Genomic DNA, 19,476 nt, shown 5'->3' on the forward strand with positions numbered 1-19,476 from the left:
GGATGCCCAGGTTGCAGGCTCAATCCCCAGTAGAGGGTGTGCAGGAGGCAGCCCATCAATGATTATCTCATCATTGATGTTTCTCCCTCCCCCCAACCCCTTTCTCTCTGAAATCAATAAAAATATATATTTTTTAAAAGAATGACCAAACAAGCCCATGTTTTCTTTTTTGGGTTGGTGAGAGGATGATTGGTCCCATTTTCAAATCTGGACCCTATATTTCTATGAAAACACTATTTACAAGTCTCATCTAACATATTTATTGTATGTGTCATGACCAGGAACTGAACCCACAACCTTGCCGTATCAGGATGATGCTCTAACCAACTGAGCTCATCTAACATATTTCTGATAGCTTAGCTATAATCAATGTTTTAGTTTATTTTTGAAATGTTAAATTTCTAATCTTAGGCAATCTGAATAAGGCTCTACCTTCTTGAGTTTCCCTGGCTCTTTGATGTAATGAGGCCATTTCTTGATTTAAAGACTGAACTTCATTCCTCAGCAGTTGATTCTCCAGTCGAAGATTAGACAGTTCATGTGATTTGCCATCATCAGTAGATAATGGGTTGTGATCAGCACAGGAAGCATTTGATGATGCATTTTCCTTTGAAGAATCCTCTTGGATTTCATGGCCAGAATCTGAATTACTAGAAGCTTCTGTGAAAAAGGAGTACATTGTTGTTACATTGAAATGCTCACTACATAGATATTAGTAGTCTACTTTGGTAGACTGCCTTTTGGCTGGCTCATGTGGACTGCTATAGCTAAAATACCATAAAAAATAAACTTAAATTCTCAATAGACTTTCCTCTGATGAAATTTCATTCTCATAGATGCAGCCTATAGACGTATAAGGATCCTGGATACACTGAATGGTGATAAAGAATAGATATAAGAATACAGTTCTGCCCCAGTTGGTGTGGCTCAGTGGCTGAGGGTCAAACCAGGAACCAGGAGGTCATGGTTCCATTCCCAATCAGGGCACATGCCTGGGTTTCAGGCTGGATCCCCAGTAGGGGGCATGCAGAAGTCAACCAATCAATGATTCTCTCTCATCACTGATGTTTCTATCCTTTTCTCCCTTTCCCTTCCTCTCTGAAATCAATTAAAATATATATTATTAAAAAAAAATACAGTTCTAGAAAGTATAAAATCAGGAATAATTTAGGTGATTAGACTTGGTCTCACTTTTGTCTCCAAATTGTTTTTGGGAAAAAAAAGAAGTCTCAATACTGAAAATATTAGAAAGGCACAAAAGAACAGCTGTGGGTTTCAAGGCAAGGAGAGTTAATAATAGGTCAGAGCAGTCAGTTATATAGCAAACTGGAATCTAAATGCCTTACCTAAAGAAACCCTCAGATGAATCAGGAATTCAGATTCATCCTGTTTTTAATTTGCTACTGAATATGATGCAAATATATTTTTTCCTTACTCAAAGAAATTACATGCTAAAAAATGAACTATACTTAATGATTAAAATGGACTAAAATAATGACTTTACAAAGGAAGCTAAATCAATAATCCATTGGGGGGGAAAATGATCAAAAAACTTGAACAGCTACTTCCCAAAAGATGAAACCCAAATAGTCAAATATTTGAAAAGATGCCTAACCTCATATAGCAATGAGAGAAGTAAAAAATAATGACATTTTCACACCTGATTAGAAAAATATAAAAAGTTACATTGAAAATAATCAAATTTTGGTGAGAACACAGAGCAAAAGGAACTCTTAGTCACAGCTGGTGAATTATAAATTGGTACAACCTCTTAAGAAAACAACTTGATGTTTGCTATTGGTGTAGCTGAACATTGTCACATCTGACAACCCAGCAATTCCACTTCTAAGGAGCTGAGTGTGGGCTTTTCAACCTGGGGTGGTTTTGCCCCCCAAAGGACATTTGGTAATGTATGAAGACATATTTGGTTGTCACAACTTAGGGTGCTACTGTCATTTAATGGGTTAAGATGCCAGGGATGCTGCTGAACATCCTACAAAGGACAGGACAGTCCCTGTAACAAAGAATTATTCAGCCTAAATGTCAATAGTCACAAAATTGAGAGACCCTGCCTTAGAGAAACAAAACTATTTTTGTAACTCCCATATAACAACTGGTTCTCACTAACTTCCCTGTCAATCAGGTTGATCCCTCCTTTACAATTAAAATGTAGGCTGTTTTCCTTAAAAGTAGAAAAATAATTCAAGTCAAATTTAAGCTTAAAAGACCTCTATTAGTATCACATTACTATGGTACTTTCAATTTTTACTGGCCTAGCAACCACCTAAAAAACAAAAATAATTAGATGCCTGACTCCATTCCCAGAAAATCTGAATCAGGAGGTCTGGGGAGATACCCAATAATTCATTTTTTATTAAGCACACAAGTGATTCTAATACAAGAAGTCCAGGGACCACTTTTTAACAAAAAATGATTTATAGGAATCTATCTCACACTCAGTGTTCCCAGAACAACACTAACAAACTTAAAGGATCTCTGCAGGGGATGCTGTCTCCAGTCCATTCTTTAAGACCAAGCTCCAATTACAGACCCTCTGAACCCTGACCTGAAAACTTAGGCAATTAGTTGCTTTCTCCTTTATGTTTTCACAACCCTCTGACAATACCTCAATTACTGCATTTATGACACTATATGTAAATTATGTTAATACGTCTATCTCACCCACTATCAGTGGTTCTCAACCTTCCTAAAGCTGCAACCCTTAATACAGTTCCTCATGCTGTGGTGACCCCCAACCATAAAATTATTTTCGTTGCTACTTCATAACTGTAATTTTGCTACCGTTATGAATTGTAATGTAAATATCTGAAATGCAGGATGTATTTTCAGGGGTCGCGACCCTAGTGACTAGATCCTGAACCACTTCATTCACTTCTATATCCTGCCACCCATTAGGTTCTCAATGTTTGTATAACCACTGAAAAGATAGCTGAGAAGAAATTTGGAAGTGTGCATAATTAATCAATTGCTACTGCCCTAAATGGTCACCTCTACCACTTTTTTTTATCTTACAGATACAAGGCATATTTTATTCACTGGCAGCCAAGACTGTGGGAGAAGCTATAATGTTTAAGAACATAACAGATTCCCATTAATCACCAACTTTATAAGGAATCCCTGCAGGAACCTATCATGTTTATTGCCATTTAAAAATGGTTAGTAGGTACTTGAATTAGCCACATTAACATGTGAACCTCATTTCTGCAGATGAGCAGATGGCCAGGTAGAGATAATTTCACAGCAATTTAAACGAACTTGGATCACAGTTCAGTCTCGCAGTTTTACTTCTAGGGGGAATACAGGAAAACAACCACCACCCACAAAACTGATCGTCAAGAAGAGATGTGGAAAAATATATATATATATGAAGTACAGCCTCCTGTCATTTTTATAATTCCAATGACAAAAAGAAATGAACTGAGAAAGTCCCAAATCCAAAATTATGTTTTCTTTCATATTTCAGAATTGTTTTTTTCGTACCTTAAAATATGTTAGAGGATCATTTTGGATGTAATTTCTCAGATGCTGGGGTAATTACCCTACAGACAAAATTCAAAGGTCCCTACTATAACTGCATATTGACTGACAGTATTCCATGCTGTCTCTCTTGTGTGTACCACACATTTCAGAGGGCCTGCCCTTCCACCAGTGGGGACAGGGAACACGAGGACGAGAAACACTACCAAAATGTATTAGGCTGTGATGACACATCCAGTCAGCTTAACTCTACAAGAAATAGAGGACTGATTAGCTACCATGGCTTTGGCTCCCAGGGTTTTCTTCAATGGTTTTGATGGCGGTTACGCTGGTGTTCCCAGCACTGGCGCTTGTTGTCTGGGAACTCTGGAGGACAGGGGGCTTGCCCCTTTCTTTTTTTATTTCCACCCTCCCAGTAGGTTCCTTCTGCGAACTATTAAGAAAATCAAACAGCAGCTCATCATCAGGTTCTGACTTTTTTCTCCGAACAAACTGAGACGAAGGCCTAGGAACAGATGAGTTTTCAACAGAATGGGAGGCCTCCACTGAGGTCCTGGGTCCTGCTTTCGCATTTGTGGTGCCAGCTAGGATGGTGGCTCTTTGATTTCTGATGTTACCAGCTGCTGAGGAGACATAATTAGCTTTAGATCCAGTCTGGTAAGTCAAGTCTGCATTTTGCTGGTGAAGTTCAGGATAGTCAGTATTTTTGCTGTATACGATGCTGCTGGTGTTCTCTTTTCTACTGAGAGCGGTTGCAGCCCCTTGATCGACTCGGTTTAAAAGGTCTTCTGCCTTTCCAGCAAGGTCAGCAAGCCAAGACATGATGGCAGCAGAATAATCCTATTGGTGAACCTGTAAAAAGGACATGAAGTGATCATTGTGGCGTTAACAGCAGAGCCTGGAGTCAGTCTGGGTTGAATGCCTAGCCCTGCTTCTTACTAGCTATGTAATGTTGAGCAAACTACTTTACTGAAACTGAGAAACTTTATCTAGAAAGTGAGTAAAATAAATGTACTTATATTATAGGATACTTTTAAGATGAAATGATACATAAAAACACTCTGCAGAATGCCTGGTACACAATAGGCACTCATTTTAGAAGTTCCTAGTACCATAATTACAACTACCACTATTGTTATTACTCCTGTTTCAACAAAGGATAAATGTTAATGTAGCAAAAGCATCCAAATAGCATCTAATACAGCAAAATTTCAGTGCAACCAAATAAAAATTCCTTGAAGTTTGTTTTACGGTGCTAAAACTTGAAGAAACTTCTGATTAATACAAAATATATTTTCTTAAAATGCAACACTACAATGGATAACTTAAGGTGTGCACATAATCTGTCTAAAGTACACCTTCAAATAAGTTAAATACTTAGTACCTACTATGTGCACATTAAGCTAAATTAAGAATTTAAAAAATAAGACTGCATAGACATTAATTTGATATATGTTTGAGTACTTACAGCCTGACGCAATGAATCAGAGTAATGACAAGTAATTAATCCTTGTGATATAGAAGGAAGAATACTGTATTAAAAAGTTAACAAACAGCCCTGGCCAGTTTGGCTCAGTGGATAGTGTGTCAGCCTGTGGACTGAAGGGTCCCGAGTTCGATTATGGTCAAGGGCACATGCTAGGGTTGCAGGCTCAATCCTTAGTATGGGGCGTGCAGGAGGCAGCTGATCAATGATTCTCATCATTGATATTTCTATCTCTGTGGGAAGCCACCTACTGTCTTCACTATCAGAGAAGTGTAAACAAGGAGCCCGGAATGCTGGTGAACCTTGAGCCCTGGCAAGGGCCAGAGCTATGCACCAATTGTTTAGTCCAGACAATGGGGGCTCAAGCAATTTCCTGACCAAATAGTCTCAGAGTAAATCTTTCTAATATTTACTGACCTTTAAGATAGTCTGTCTGTTACTGCAATTACCTGCCAGACTAAGGGCTAGATGTGCATCCAAAACTGAGTAAAAGGTTGGCAAGGCCTGGGCACGAGTGGAAGTCCTTTCCCTTGCATTGGGCTTTCTTCCTGGCCTGCAATATTTCCAAATTATTATTTCTTGTCTCGTCTCTGTCATTTGCACGCGGCCCTTCTCCAGATCCCGAACCCTGAACCATGCAGGATGTGGATTCAAATATCTCTCTTTCCTTCTCCATTCCTCTCTGAAATATATGTGTGTGTGTGTGTGTATGTGTATTTTTTTTTAAAGTTAAACATTTCTTGAATGTGCACATTGTTCCTTTGCCTGGCACACTCTTTCACTTTAATTCTGGTTCTTAATCTCCCCTTGAATTGTCATCTGCTCCCCAAACCTTTTAATTTCCATCTAAATCAGGTCTTACCATTCTGTGTTCGCGCGTACTCTTTTCCCTCATAGGCACTTTTTTGTTTTATAATTGTGTTTCTTTTTCTTTCTCTCCCTCTCAGGGAAAGGGAGTAGGTGGGTAAAGGCCCTGTCTATTTTGCTCACCAATTAATTCCCCGCATGTAGCACACAGTAAGCACCCGTAAATATTGCTGATGGAATTTTTATGTGATCACATGATTTTCACAACCACATTATGCGATCTGTAGCAATACGTGTATCTCCGGCCCCCACCGCAAGAGGGGGAAAGGTTTAGAAAGATCCCAGCGTTTAAATGGCAGCTCAGATACTCCAGTCTAAATCAGCCAGGCCCACCTTTTAACCCCTGCCTTTCCCATCTAGCCGCTCAGTATCTGAATAACCTCAAGAAACCCTCTAAATCTGTTCCTTAGGAAAGAAATGGGACCACTAACTCCCTGGGTACTTCACAGAGTTTAGGTTGAAGTCAAGTGAAAATGGAGCTGAAATGCTGTGTGACTACAACTCCCTGCGGATGTGAAGGGTCCCTTATTCTCGAGTAAACACTGGTGGTGTGGGGGGCGCAGTCTCTCTCCTAATAATGCAAAACACGTATTGGTTCCTTAGGTGGCACCCCTCGTTTTAAAGCTAACAGGGCTCTAAAGCAAGGCCTGTGGCTGCATGTTAATGACCGCCAATGAACCAATTAGACAAACACTGAGAAGGGCCCTGGGCACCGGCCCGGTGGACAAATGTCCCGAACGGACTTCAGAGGTGCAAACCCCTCCAAGAATTCCGCGGCCACTGCCCCAGGAAACGGCCACGCGGAGGGGAGGGGAGGCCGAGAGGGCGTGGATGGGGCTGGCGGCGGGGGGGCCGGTGCAAGGGCAGGTGTCCACACGCAGGAAGGGAGGCTGGGGTCAGCGGGCCGGCCCTAGGGCGGGACAGTCAGGGGTCCCAGGGAGGCGAGTGCAGATCCCCACTGCGCTCCCACCACCTCGCCGAGCCTCCGGAAGGGGAACAGCGGTCCAACCGGCCTGGGGGTGGGGAAGGGAGGAGAGAGGAGGCCCCTTTCCTCAGCCCATCACCCCGCGGAGACCAAAGACTCCGCTAAGGGGACGCCGCCCCCGCGTCTCAGGCCATTATCGCCCCAAGCGGACCCGTCCTACCCACTGGGCCCCCGCCTCACCTGAGGACTCCGGAGCCGCTGCACCTGAAGACTCCTGGGCCGCCCCCGCAGCAGCCGCCCGGGGAGAGGCCAGGCTGAGCACCCTGGCCCGCACCTGCCACGGCCCGGCCACGGCCCGGCTACTCTTCCGGGAGACGTGGAAGGGCAGCGAGGACCCCAAACAGAGTGGCTTCCGAGCTGCCTGAGCGGCCGAGAGCTGAGAGCAGCCACCTGGAGGCGATGCAGGCGGCCGCGCCGGCAGCTGCGGGGACCTCGCGCCTGGCCACGCCCTCTTCCGCCTGCGGCAAGAAGATACGGCGGGGCAAGGCCTGCGTGCGTGTGACGTGACTCTATTCCCGCTGACGACAGCCTGCATGCGGCGGACACAACATTGGAGGCCACGCCCATCCTGCCAGCGGGGCGGAGTCCCACTGCAGCTCACGTGAGTGACAAGGGCCACGCCCAGCCGGGAGGGAATGTGAGGTCTGAGTTGGGCGGGGCGTGAGGCTCAGGTGGACCAGGCCGCATTCACCTTTCTCTTTTCCTCCTTCTTCTCGCAGGTGATGGGTGAGGATGCCGAGGCCCAGGGCAGGAGGTGAGAATGCATAGAACAAGATCCCCGATTTCACGGAGCTTCCTTTCTAGCGACAGAGACAGATATTAAGTAAATCAATGAATGAACAAGACAATTTCAGAGCATTACCAGAGTTGTGACGACAAGAAAACAGAAGTGACTGGAGGTGGGGGAGGCCCTTTTAATTGTGTGATCAGAGCAAGACTCTGAGGAAGTGGCATTTGAGCTGAGACCCAAAATACGGTAAAGGGTTTTCCATACAGCAGTATTGTAGTTATGTTGTGACAGTTCATTGAATGTTTGAAAGTAGTCTAAAATCCACATTCAGTGATTCACCAGATACTCAGCAGGTACTGTGTGCACAGGATTGGGCTAATTTAGCCCTAATGGCAAGTCTACAACAGAGTCCCCAAGGATCCCCGTTTTCAGGTTGAGGAAACTAAAGATCAGAGAGAATAACTTGTCTAAGATCATCTGATCTAAGAAGGCGCCCATATTACTCCAAAACCTGTGCCCTTAGATTTATTGCCTGAAGATTACGTACCAGGAGTAATCACAGTTTTCTTCCTCACAAGTCAGGGTTAGCCCAGTCCAGTGGACAGAAAAGGTTTCAACAGCATGGGGAGGTAATAGTAACAATAGCATCTAGCAGTGATTGTGTCCTTATTCAGTGCAGAATATTGCGTTAAGCATTTGGTTGCGCTTCACCTCATTTAATTCTCACACGCTGCCAGGAAGGTGCTATTATTGTCCCATAGTAGGTGGTATTGTCCCCAACTATTAAGTAGCTCTTTCTATTAAGGATTATATATCACCACCTGTTGCCAGACAACTGCAATGTGTCCTGTAAGTGTCCTTTCCAGCCTCACTGCTGTCAACATGGGTCACGTGACTTCCTTTGGCCAATGGAATGTGAACAGAAGTGCCTTTCAACACATCTGAGCAGAAGTGTTAAGAGTCATTATGTGTTTTCACCAGCTCTCTTGATCTTTCTCTACTCATGAGAATCCCCTGTCCCGGATGGGGCTGCTCCCTCCCTCCGTCTGGGTCCTGGAAGGAAAAAGAGATGTGCAGCAGCCCACGACTAACATGTCACATGAGTGAAAAATAAACCTTTGCTTTTCTTTCTTTAAAAAAAATTTTTTTTATTGATTTCAGAGAGGAAGGGAGAAGGAGGGAGAGATAGAAACATCAATGATGGGAGAGAATCATTGATCGGTTGCCTCCTGCGTGCCCCACATTGGGGATCGAGCCTGAAACTCAGTCATGTGCCCTGACCAGGCTTTGAAATGGGACCTCCTGGTTCATAGGTTGATGCTCAACCACTGAGCCACACCAGTGGCAAAACTTTGCTTTTGGATGCTACTGAGATTTGAGATTATTTCTTAGAAAGCCTTACCTAATGAAATCTGATTAATATGTACCCCCATTTTACAGATGAAGGCAGCGAGCTTCAGAGAGCTTTAGTTACATGCCCAGGGTCATACAAGGAGTAAGTTGTACATCTGGGATTCCAACCTAGGTCAGTGTGACTCCAGAAATAATGTTCTTAACCACTGAAGGGGTGAGAATGAAAGAAGTTGAAGTAATGAATGAATAAAAATGTCCAGTGAATTGAGATGTCATGATAAAGAGGCAGAAATCAGATGATGTGGGCTCTTATTTGGCTGTCAACTAGTTTCAAGTGAGTTAATCTCTCTGACCCTCAATTTTATCAGGAAAAAGGGGGGGGGGGGACTGGCCTGGCCAGCATCCTATCTAATAAAAGAGAAAAATGGTAATTGGCGTACAACGATACCCTTTTCATTGGCTAATCAGGGCTATATGCAAATTAACTGCCAACTAAGATTGGCAGTTAACTGCCAACTAAGATTGGCAGTTAACTGCCAACAAGATGGCGGCTAATTTGCATATGTAGGCACAATGCAGGGAGGTGAAAGGGAAAGCAGGAAGAAGCCCCCTGCCACTGACAGTGATCGGAAACCCAGGGGGGAGCTAAGAGCTGGGGGGCAGGGCAAAGGCGGCCCTGGGGCCGCCTTTGCCCTGCCCCCTAGCCATGATCGGAGAATCAGGTGCCTTTTCCGCCCTGGCCAGTGATAGCAGGAAGTAGGGGTGGAGCCAGCGATGGGAGCTGGGCACAGTCGAAGCTGGCAGTCCCGGAAGCTAGGGGTCCCTTGCCTGGGCCTAAAGCGGAGCCCACGATCGCGGGGCCGCTGCAGCTGCGGGTCCCCACTGCCCGGGCCGGACGCCTAGGCCAGAGGTGTTAGGCCTGGGCAGGGGCGGAGCCTGCAACCACGGGGAGCTGGGGGTCCCCTGCCCAGGCCTGACACCTCTGCCGGAGGCCTCAGGCCTGGTCAAGGGGCCGATCCGGTGATTGGTGATCGGAGGATGATGAGGGTCAACTCCTCTGGCCGAGGCATCAGGCCTGGGTGGGGGGTGGAGCCGGGGGTTGGGGGGATATGATGGTCCCCTTGCCCAGGCCTGAAGCCTGGGTCAGAGGCGTCAGGCTTGGGCGGGGGGTGGAGCAAGCGATCAGAGGGAGATGGGAGTCCCCTGCCCAGGCATGACTCCTGGGCCAGAGGCCTCAGGCCTGGGCGGGGGCCAGAGCCAGTGATCAGGGGGAGATGGGGGTCCCCTGTCCAAGCCTGACACCTCTGGCGGAGGCGTCAGGCCTGGGCAAGGGGCTGATCAGGCGATCGGAGGGTGATGGGGGTCTACGCCTCTGGCCGAGGCATCAGGCCTGAGCTGGGGGCAGAACCAGTAATGGGGGGAAATTAGGGTCCCCTGCCCAGGCCTGACGCCTCTGTCAGAGGCGTCAGGCCTGGGCAAGGGGCCGATCCTGCGATTGGAGGGTGATGGGGGTCAACGCCTGAGGGCTCCCAGTATGTGAGAGGGGGCAGGCTGGGCTGAGGGACACTCCCCCCCCCCCACACACACACCCAGTGCATGAATTTCGTGCACCGGGCCCCTAGTAAAAATAATAAAACAAAATAAAATGTATAAACCCCTGGCTGAGTTTGATATCCACATGGGGAAAAAAATAAATCTTAATCTCTTGCTATAGACTGGATGCTTGTATCCCCCCAAAATTCATGTTGAAATCCCAATCACCAAGTGATGATTTTTGGAGTTGGAGCCTTTGGGGGTGATTAGGTCATGAGGATGGAACCCTCATAAAGGGATTATCACCCTTATTAAAGAGATCCCCGAAAACTCCCTCACCCATTCTGCCATGTGAGGTTATACTGAGAAGATGGTCAATTATGACCCTCTATGAGGACCAGCAGCAGACTCTCATCAGATACTGAACCTGCCCCTGTACTAATCTTGAACTTCCCAGCCTCCAGAACTGTGATAAATAAATTTCTGTTGTTAATAAGCTACCCAGTCCATGCTATTTTTGTTATAACAGCCCAATGGACTAAGACACCCTTACTTTAAACCATACATAAAATTTCAAATAGGTTATAGATCAAAGTGTGAAATGTAAAATAATAAAGGCTCTATAAGGAAACATAGGAGAGCCCTGGCTAGGCAGCTCAATTGGTTAGAGCATTGTCCTGATATGCCAAGGTTGTGGGTTTGATTCCTAGTCATGGCACGTACAAGAAGCAACCAATGTTTGCATAAATAAGTGGAACAACAAATCAATGTTTCCCTTTCTATCTCCCTTTCTCTCTCTAAAATCAATAAATAAAAATAAAAAAAAAAGAAAACATAGGAGAACATCTTTATGACCTTGAACAGACCAAAAAACCTTGAACAAGATTCAGACAAAAATTGCCACATACAAAGAAAAGATTGATAATTTGGACTTTGCTAAAATTAAAAACTTTTTTATCAAAAATAAGAGTGATGAGGCAAGCCAAAATTGGGAGAAGCTACTTACAATGCATATGCCTGAAGAGGATTTGTATCCAGGATATATAAAGCTTTCCTAAAAATCCATTTTTAAAAAGGACAAGCAACCTAGCAAAAATGGATTAAGAATTAAGCACTTCAGCGTGACTCAGTGGTTGAGCATTGACCTATGAACCAGGAGGTCGTGGTTCCATTCCCAGTCAGGGTTTCGGGCTAGATCCCCAAGCGGGAGCCTGCAGGAGGCAACCACTGATCAATGATTCTCTCTCATCATTGATGTTTCTATCTCTTTCCCTCTTCCTTCCTCTCTGAAATCAATAAAAATATTTTTTTAAAGAAAGAATTAAGCACTTCACAAGACAAAATATCAAATTGGCCAATAGCACATGAAAGAGTGTTTAATACCGTTAATCATTAGAGAAACGCAAATTAAAATCACAATGAAAAATTTTAGCATATCCATTAGAATGGCTAAAATGTAAAAAGATGAAGAATATCAGGTACTGATGAGGATGTGGAGCCAGCTAGAATGCTTGTGCATTTCTAGCAGGAGTGTAAGTGAAACGACTAAGTGGAAAACTTGGACTCTATCTGTTAAGGCTTAATAGTATAGCCCAGCTCTATGACCTGGTGTAGGGCTATCCTATGAGTTAGCAGTGCCACTCAAGAGACATGGATGCAAGTGTCTGCCCAAAGACATGTACAGTGAAAAACAAGAAACCATAACTACATGCAACAGCATGGATAAACCAGACATAGTTGAGTTAAAGATATGGTGTTGAGTTAAAAGAAGCCAGTCCTTGCCCAGTCTGCATGGCACAGTGATGGCGTGTCAGCCTATGAACTGGGAAATCGTGCTTCGGTCCCCAGTGTGGGGTGTGCAAATCAATATATATTTTTTAAGCTAGTCCTCAAAGACTATGTTCTGTGTAAAGCTATTCATACAAAGGCGGAGACCAGGCGAAGCTCATCTATGTCTATAGAAGTTATTATAGAGGCAACCCCTTTGATGGAGCGGGTAGATAGTGACTAGGAATGGTAAAGATGAAGGCTGCCAGGGTGCTGATAATATGCTATGTCTGGACTCTGGTATTGATTATAGATATGGGTAGATATGTAAAAGTTCATTAAACTCTATTTGTTAACTTTATTGCAAAGATATTATACCTCAGTTAAAACAATTCTTAAAAAATATACATATGTATCCTCTAAGAAGGCAATTCCACTTTTAGGTAGTTATCCTATAGAGGTACTCACACATATGCAAAATGATGTATGCAAAGCTATTAATCACGGGATGCTTATAATAGCATATATTGGTAACAAGTTAGATGTTCATTGATTTTAAAATCTTGGAGTATTCATCCAACAGAATACTATGAACTGCTTTAAAAAGACAACAGAAGCTCTTACGTAGGGATCTTAAAAGACCCCCACAATCTTAACAATATATGTTGTTAAAAACAAAGAAAAGGTGGTGTTTATAGTCTGCTATCATTTTCATACAAATACCTTTTATGGTAGAGCCTATTTCTTAAGGGACGCTTTCTTTGCAGGAGAACTTGGCTGGGCAGCAGAAGTGAGAGGGAGATTCATTCTTTAATGAATCTTTTTTTTTTTATATCCCCTTTGAACTCTGTATCATGAGAAACTATTGTGTGGGGGGTTTTTTTATGTAAGTAACATAATTTTTTTGAAACTTTAAACACCTTAGGAGGCTGAATGCCCTCCCAAGTCTTCACAGCCCTGCCCCTCAGGTGCCTGAGACCCCACCTTTATGCCACCAGCCCAGCCGCTGCAGGCATCCTCTAGGGATTTTGTGATTCTCATTAGAAGATTCCTGTGTTCCTGCAGCTCTGGGTTCTGTGATTCCACTTCCTTGCTGAACAAATTTGAAGAATGAAATTCTGAGCCTCATTCTGCATTTTTACCTACCAGCAGCAGGGGGCACTCAGTACTTAAAAAGATATGTATGCCTGTCTATTATCTCTGAATTGACAAGTGAAACCAGCATTGCTGTATCCTTTTGTTTACACAGCACAGAATGTAATATTTCCATGAGTCGATCCTGGATGATGCCTATTCCCATACCTGTTTGGAAGTTCCTACAAATGCATCAAGCCGATTCTGGTGCTTCCCATGTTTTCTGGAATGCTAAGTTGTTCCCAGAAAATAGTTCCTTTGCCACTGAGCCCCTGATGAAGCTTCCTAGGCCCCCATCCACCCCACGTCCTCAGGCTGTCTTTGCTTTTGCTAAGAGTCTCCAGCCACCATATGACCCCATGTTGGCAGCTGGGCTGGGTGGAGAAAAAGCTTTGTGTTGTCCTGGAAACAGCACATGCTGGTATCAGCAAACAGCCTGCTGTGCCTTGCTTGGGCTTAATGGATAGCTCCCTTTCTCTCTCAGGGCCTCAGTTTCCTCATCTGTTCAACGGGTGGTTAGTGAATTTTAAGGTCTAAGTGAATGCCACAGAATTCTTTCTTTAAAGGACATCTGTCTAAATCCCATGTATAAAATAAATCAAAGTTGAGCAGTGCTAGTGGATGAATGAGGATGAAGAGAGTGGGGGCTGGAAGAGGGTGTGCAGAGCCCCACCCAATTGCTCCCCACCCCCCACCAAGAAGCTCCCAAGGAACCCCAGAGAGTTTTAAATGCCTTTACACTCAGCATCGGTGTTTTTTAAGAGTCTCTTCTTAGCCTGGCCTATGAACCAGGAGGTCCCAGTTCAATTCCCAGTCAGGGCACGTGCCTGGGTTGCAGGCTCAATCCCCTCTGTGGAGCGTGCAGGAGACTGCTGACCAATGATTCTCTCTCATAATTGATGTTTCTACCTCTCTCTCTCCTTTTCCCTTCCTCTCTGAAATCAATAAAATTATATTTAAAAAAAAAAAAAAGAAATCTCCCATCTCTGAGATGCTGGGATTCTCCAGAAGGCTGGACCAGATCTGGTGCAGTGAAGGGACCTATATCTTTTTTGTGACATATGCCCTTTTGCAGAATTGTGTTTTTAAATGCATAAAATAATATGCATAGGATGACAAAGGAGCTATATTTAAAAAGATACTGAAATGTGGTTATAAAAATATTTTTAAATTTTGTGATTAAATAATCCATATATATGTTTATTAATACATTAAAATTAAACCCAGCCTCCTTACTCTGGCTCACAAGTCCCTGCAGGACCTGGCCCAGGCCTCTCTTTCAAGCTCCATCTTAAACAGATGTCCCTCATATGCAAACATTCCAGCCATCCCAACCTTGGGAACAGTGGGATGTTCCCACGGCCTGGAAATTTCCTTTCCACCTGCCCCCTGCTTCCCCACCACCACACACACACACCAATCCCATGTCTTATGGCTGGTCCCTCCCCATCCTTCAGGTCTTAGTATAAAAGTCTCCCCTCCAAGGCCTTCCCTGGCCACCCTGAGTAAACTAGGTTCTGTCCTTCTCCACATGGTACACCACTCAATATAATTTAATTTGTACAATTTTAATTTTATAATTATGCAAATTTATAATAATTTGCATGGTGAGTATATATTGTTATTTATGTAACTCAGTGTCCATCTCCCCTCCACAAATGCATGGACCACATCTGTCTCTGTTTCCCTATTTCATACTTCTCACCTAGGACAGGGCCTTCTACATGCCAGGTGCTTATCTAGTTGTTAAATGAATACATGCAGTGGGCCCACCCTGTGGATAAGAGCTGCTAGTCCCATGAAATAGGTCAGTGATGGCGAACCTATGACATGCGTGTCAGAGGTGACACGTGAACTCATTTTTTTGGTTGATTTTTCTTTGTTAAATGGCATTTAAATATATAAAATAAATATCAAAATACAAGTCTTTGTTTTACTATGGTTGCAAATATCAAAAACTTTCTATATGTGACACGGCAGAGTTAAGTTAGGGTTTTTCAAAATGCTGACACACCGAGCTCAAAAGGTTCGCCATCACTGAAATAGGTAGATACCTCAGGAAGAATCTATTGCATATGTAAGCATCCAGCACGAAACCTAGCACACAGGTGCTTCATAAATGGCAGGCATGATTTTTGTGTCCCTCTGAGTTTTCTCCTGCATGTCCTTCTGCTCATTCTTCTCCATCCAAAGTCCACATCCAAAGTCCCAGCTCCATCTGAAATGCATGCATGGGCCTCCGGGCCCTCCCATCCAGCCTGCCTGTCCCACAAGGCCAATCTGCTGCTTTCCTCCCCAAAGTCATCTCAAGAAGCTTCCCTACTTGGCTTTCAAGGACTCCAGGACCATGGAGGTGGGCCATTCTATTCTGCAGAAATTCTGGAGGCATGCCTGGCCTGCACGCGGTCAGATTACTGGTGGAATTCCTCCCGTCTGAGAGGAGAGGGAGTCTCCATCGCCCCTCAGAGGAGATTTCATCTTTGCGGTTGGGTGTGACTTCCGTGGAGTGGCCAAGGGGCAGGGCTAGAGCAGCCCGTTGCCTCAGGAGCCAGGAAGCTGAGAAGGAAGTAAGAGACTCAGGAATGAGGGATGGTGAGTGGGTTCTCCCTGGTCCCAGGGGGAAAAGGGCGGAGAAGACAGATGTCTGAGTCATGTGACAGGGTTCCAGAAGGGGCACTGCCAAAGTCATTGACCTGTAAGTTGACAGCTAATTGTGGTTTGGGGATACAGTGCCTGCAAGTGGGGTAGCTGAAGGGCCTGTACTCCCACATAGCAGGTGCCAAATAAACGTGCGCTTGCTTCAGTCTGTATTCCTCCCGACTGGCCTGTTCCCCCCTAACCGGGGGGCTGAGGCAGCCTAGCAGGGACTCCGTGCTCTGCTTTACCTCTCCAGGGTTGTTTCCTAGCATTTGGACAGCTGTAGGGTGGGACCGCACCCCTAGGGTGACCTTTCCTCCCCTGCCATACCGCTGGTCATGTGGTTTAGACCCCCTGACCTTTCCTCCCCAGAGAGAACATCCAGGCCTCAGTTGTGTTTCAGCTCCAGGCCCAGAAAAGCAGCAAAACCAGACGAGCACTGCCAAGGCTGACCTCGGGACCAGCTGCACTGAATAATGACCCCTGCCCTGTCCAGTGGAGGCCTGGACCCCGAAAGGACACCCCTGGAAAGCTGCTGGATATTCTATTGAGATCTCCCCCTGGGACCTCCCCTAAAATCTCCTCCCTTAACACCCTTAGGATGGAGGACCAGGGTGCTCTCCCTCTGGGGAGCTGGCCCCGTGCCTTTCCCTCCCCCTCGCACTTCCCCCCAGGCGTGTCACCTTTACCCGCCTCACGTCTAAGCTCCAAGGGCCTCCCTTTGCCTCTATAACTTGTTTCCTCAGCCCATTTCTTCTACAAGTTACTCCTTCTGTTATGGGTTCACTCAGCGAGATAGACCACCGATTCAGAATTTAAACTTAAGAGCCTTTATTAAGCTGGCCAGCTGACTACAGTTACAGCACCCTGCCGGAGCAGAGGCTGAACTGCAGTGATGACTACAGGAGTTACATTTTATTATTAAATTTTGTGGAGGCCCAGAGAAAATGTGTCTTTCAAATTCTGGGCCCCCCGATATGGAGGAAACTCTCTTTATTTATACTTTTTCCAGTCTTTTGTCTCCCAAATTTGGAATGAGACTTCCAGGCCTTCTGAGAAAGAAGGCCTGCGTGCTGGGAAGAGGCCATGAGACCATATCTCAAGGCCTGGCCTGATGTCAGTACCTTCCTATCTATGTGTTTTAGGAACAGACAGCACAGCATGACCTGTCTGGCCAAAGCGCCAGAAATGCAGCCCAGCACACTTCTTCCTCTGTGACTTTCTAAATAAACATTTTCTTATAGTTTGAGTCTTGGGTCTGAATTCTTTCCTAGCCAGAACTCAAGTACCCAGGTTGCCAAACCCAGGTCTGGTCTCACCCCGCTGGCCAGTTTCAAATCTGGCAGGTTTCTCACCACAGACAACACAAGTACAGTTATTCTTTATCTGAAGACCTAGGGACTTTCGGCCAGTAAATGTTAAGAAACCCCTTTCTTCCTATTTCTAATGGTATTTTCATTTTCCTTCAAACTTTCATAGTCAGCCTCCCTTCAGCTTCTTTTATCTCCTGGAGGCCCTTCAGGCTTTGGTTAGCACACTCCTCAAAGTCCTGCCGGTTTCTGCATGCTCTCCCTCTTGGCCGCACAGCGGTGCCTTTCCCTTGCACCTCTTTTCCGCCAGACACATTACCTTTGCCTTCCTTTCTCCTAAGCTCCAAGGGCCCTTCTTTTGCTTCTGTAACTTGTTTCCTGAGCCCACGAAGCCCCGCTGGCTCACTGTGTAACGGAAGCCGGATTCTGCTGCCTGCTGCAGCGCAGCCAAACTCCGGAGACAGGTGCTGTGCGGGGCTGACCAGCAGCCCCTGAACATCGGGTGATGAACAGATTACTCCGACGCAGTTTCACTGTGGGGGAGAGGGCTAAGGGGCTTACCAGGCTCAAGGGTCCCAGCAGCCTCGATTGCCTGCCTCATTAGGCTTTTATTGGAATTTTTATCTTTAGAGACAATCAGTAGGTGAGTAATCTTGGAAGGACACATGTTTACATTGTCCTCCAGGCAAGGGCGTTCAGGGATTAAGCATAAGGATTCTAGTAAACACCGGGGTCTGCACATGCACAGACTTGTTTGGAAAGGTCAAGGAATAATGAGGGCACCGCCTTCAGACACTCCCCTAAGTCAGAATTCCGATAAACAGGGCAGGTGGCCTTCCACACACTTCCCTTTTATGAGAATGTCCTCATTACAAACTTTCCAACCAAGTCTTTTGTGCTCCCCAACAGTGCTGGCAAAAGGAAAGAGGTTTATTGGAGTGCTGGCATCCCAAAGAGATGGGGCACTCTTCCCAATCCTCAAAAACCCCTTCGCAGAGCAGGCCAGGGTTTTTATCAAGGAGAAGAGTGAAAACAGAACAGAGCCCAGGGGGAGGGATGTGGGCAATCCATCTTTCCTGGGAGTAGAGAGAAGGGGGGGTGGGGGGAGGAGAGACTGAGGGAGTGTTGCTTCTCAAGGTTTCCTCTTCCCCTTTTGCTGAATTTGTAGTTTTACCACAGACACCTGTGGATCTTCACAGATGTGCCAGGCATTCCCTTCTCCCCAAACAGCTTTCTTTTAAGCTGTAAAAGAGAAGCTAGATAAGAAAGAATAACACGGGTTTTTAATTACACATTCTTAAGATATCAGAGGTTGGCTGTAGCCTTAAAACAAACAGAATGCATAATCTTTTTATCGCTTAATTGGAATGTTAATTTGTGGTTATAATTTCTATTACCTTGGTAACTTTCTAAACAAACTTTTTCTTACCAGGAGCAGTTTGCCTAGGCAGTTCTGGTTCAGCTTCTCTGGTGAGGGCCTCTAATGAGCTGATTTTTTTTTTTTATTATTAGTCTGACTGCTTCTTTATCATCCACTTGGTGCAAGGCACACAGTTAGCCAGTATCAGGAAGGCTGGAGTGTGGCTTGGTTGGAAAGAGCGGGGCTCTCTCAACTTCCTTTTTGGTGTCGTGCTGCTTATTAATATGAAAGAACCCAGCTGCCCGGCCAGCATGGCGCAGCGATTAAGAGTCAACCTATGAACAAGGAGGCCATTGTGTCCTAGTGGAATGGCAGCTGGCTTCCCCCCAGGCCTAGGTGAGTCACCTGGGGAGCAAACCTGAAGGAAGCCCTCACGCTCAGTTGTACAAATGCAAGGTCAGTGTTAGGTCGAAAGGGGGTCCAGGACCTGATGCATGCCTCCGCTAGGCAGATAGGGACGTAGATACTGGGCCCTTCCTAGAATCCGTAACAGGCCAGTGCACCAGGTAAATGGTGACACAGATACCGGCCCCGCCCTGGAATTCCTCACAGGTCAGCTACCAGACAGATGAGGACACCTGGAAACCGTGAGGACCCCCGCGGCAGGAACTCCCACAGCTCATCCTCCCCCGCCCTCACTGAACAGCTGTATAAAAAAATGCCCCTACTCCCTCTCTGCGCGACTCCACTGGCCCAACCCCAGGACCTGTGGACCTCGCCCGAGAGCGCAGAATAAATTCTCCTCCTTCAATCTGC

The 19,476-nt window shown here is 45.5% G+C and overlaps 2 protein-coding genes across 3 annotated transcripts in view; one reads left to right on the forward strand and one right to left on the reverse strand.

Moving 5' to 3' along the window:
- GOLGA5 (golgin A5) overlaps nt 1-7,174 on the reverse strand; it is a 35,544-nt gene extending 28,370 nt beyond the window's left edge. The window contains exons 1-3 of one of the 2 annotated variants that reach the window (XM_059687531.1): nt 7,017-7,174; nt 3,777-4,350; nt 433-657 (exon numbers count right to left, since the gene is read on the reverse strand). In XM_059687531.1, the coding sequence (XP_059543514.1) occupies nt 433-657; nt 3,777-4,320 (769 nt within the window). In that variant the 5' untranslated portion in view covers nt 4,321-4,350; nt 7,017-7,174. Of the gene's footprint in view, nt 1-432; nt 661-3,776; nt 4,351-7,016 lie in introns of both variants that reach the window. The other variant, XM_059687521.1, reaches the window with a different exon arrangement.
- The window catches only part of LGMN (legumain), a 254,837-nt gene that overhangs the window by 183,639 nt on the left and 51,722 nt on the right, over nt 1-19,476 (forward strand). The window lies entirely within an intron of this gene.

This window comes from Myotis daubentonii, chromosome 1, assembly GCF_963259705.1.
Source record: "Myotis daubentonii chromosome 1, mMyoDau2.1, whole genome shotgun sequence".
Lineage (NCBI taxonomy): Eukaryota > Metazoa > Chordata > Mammalia > Chiroptera > Vespertilionidae > Myotis > Myotis daubentonii.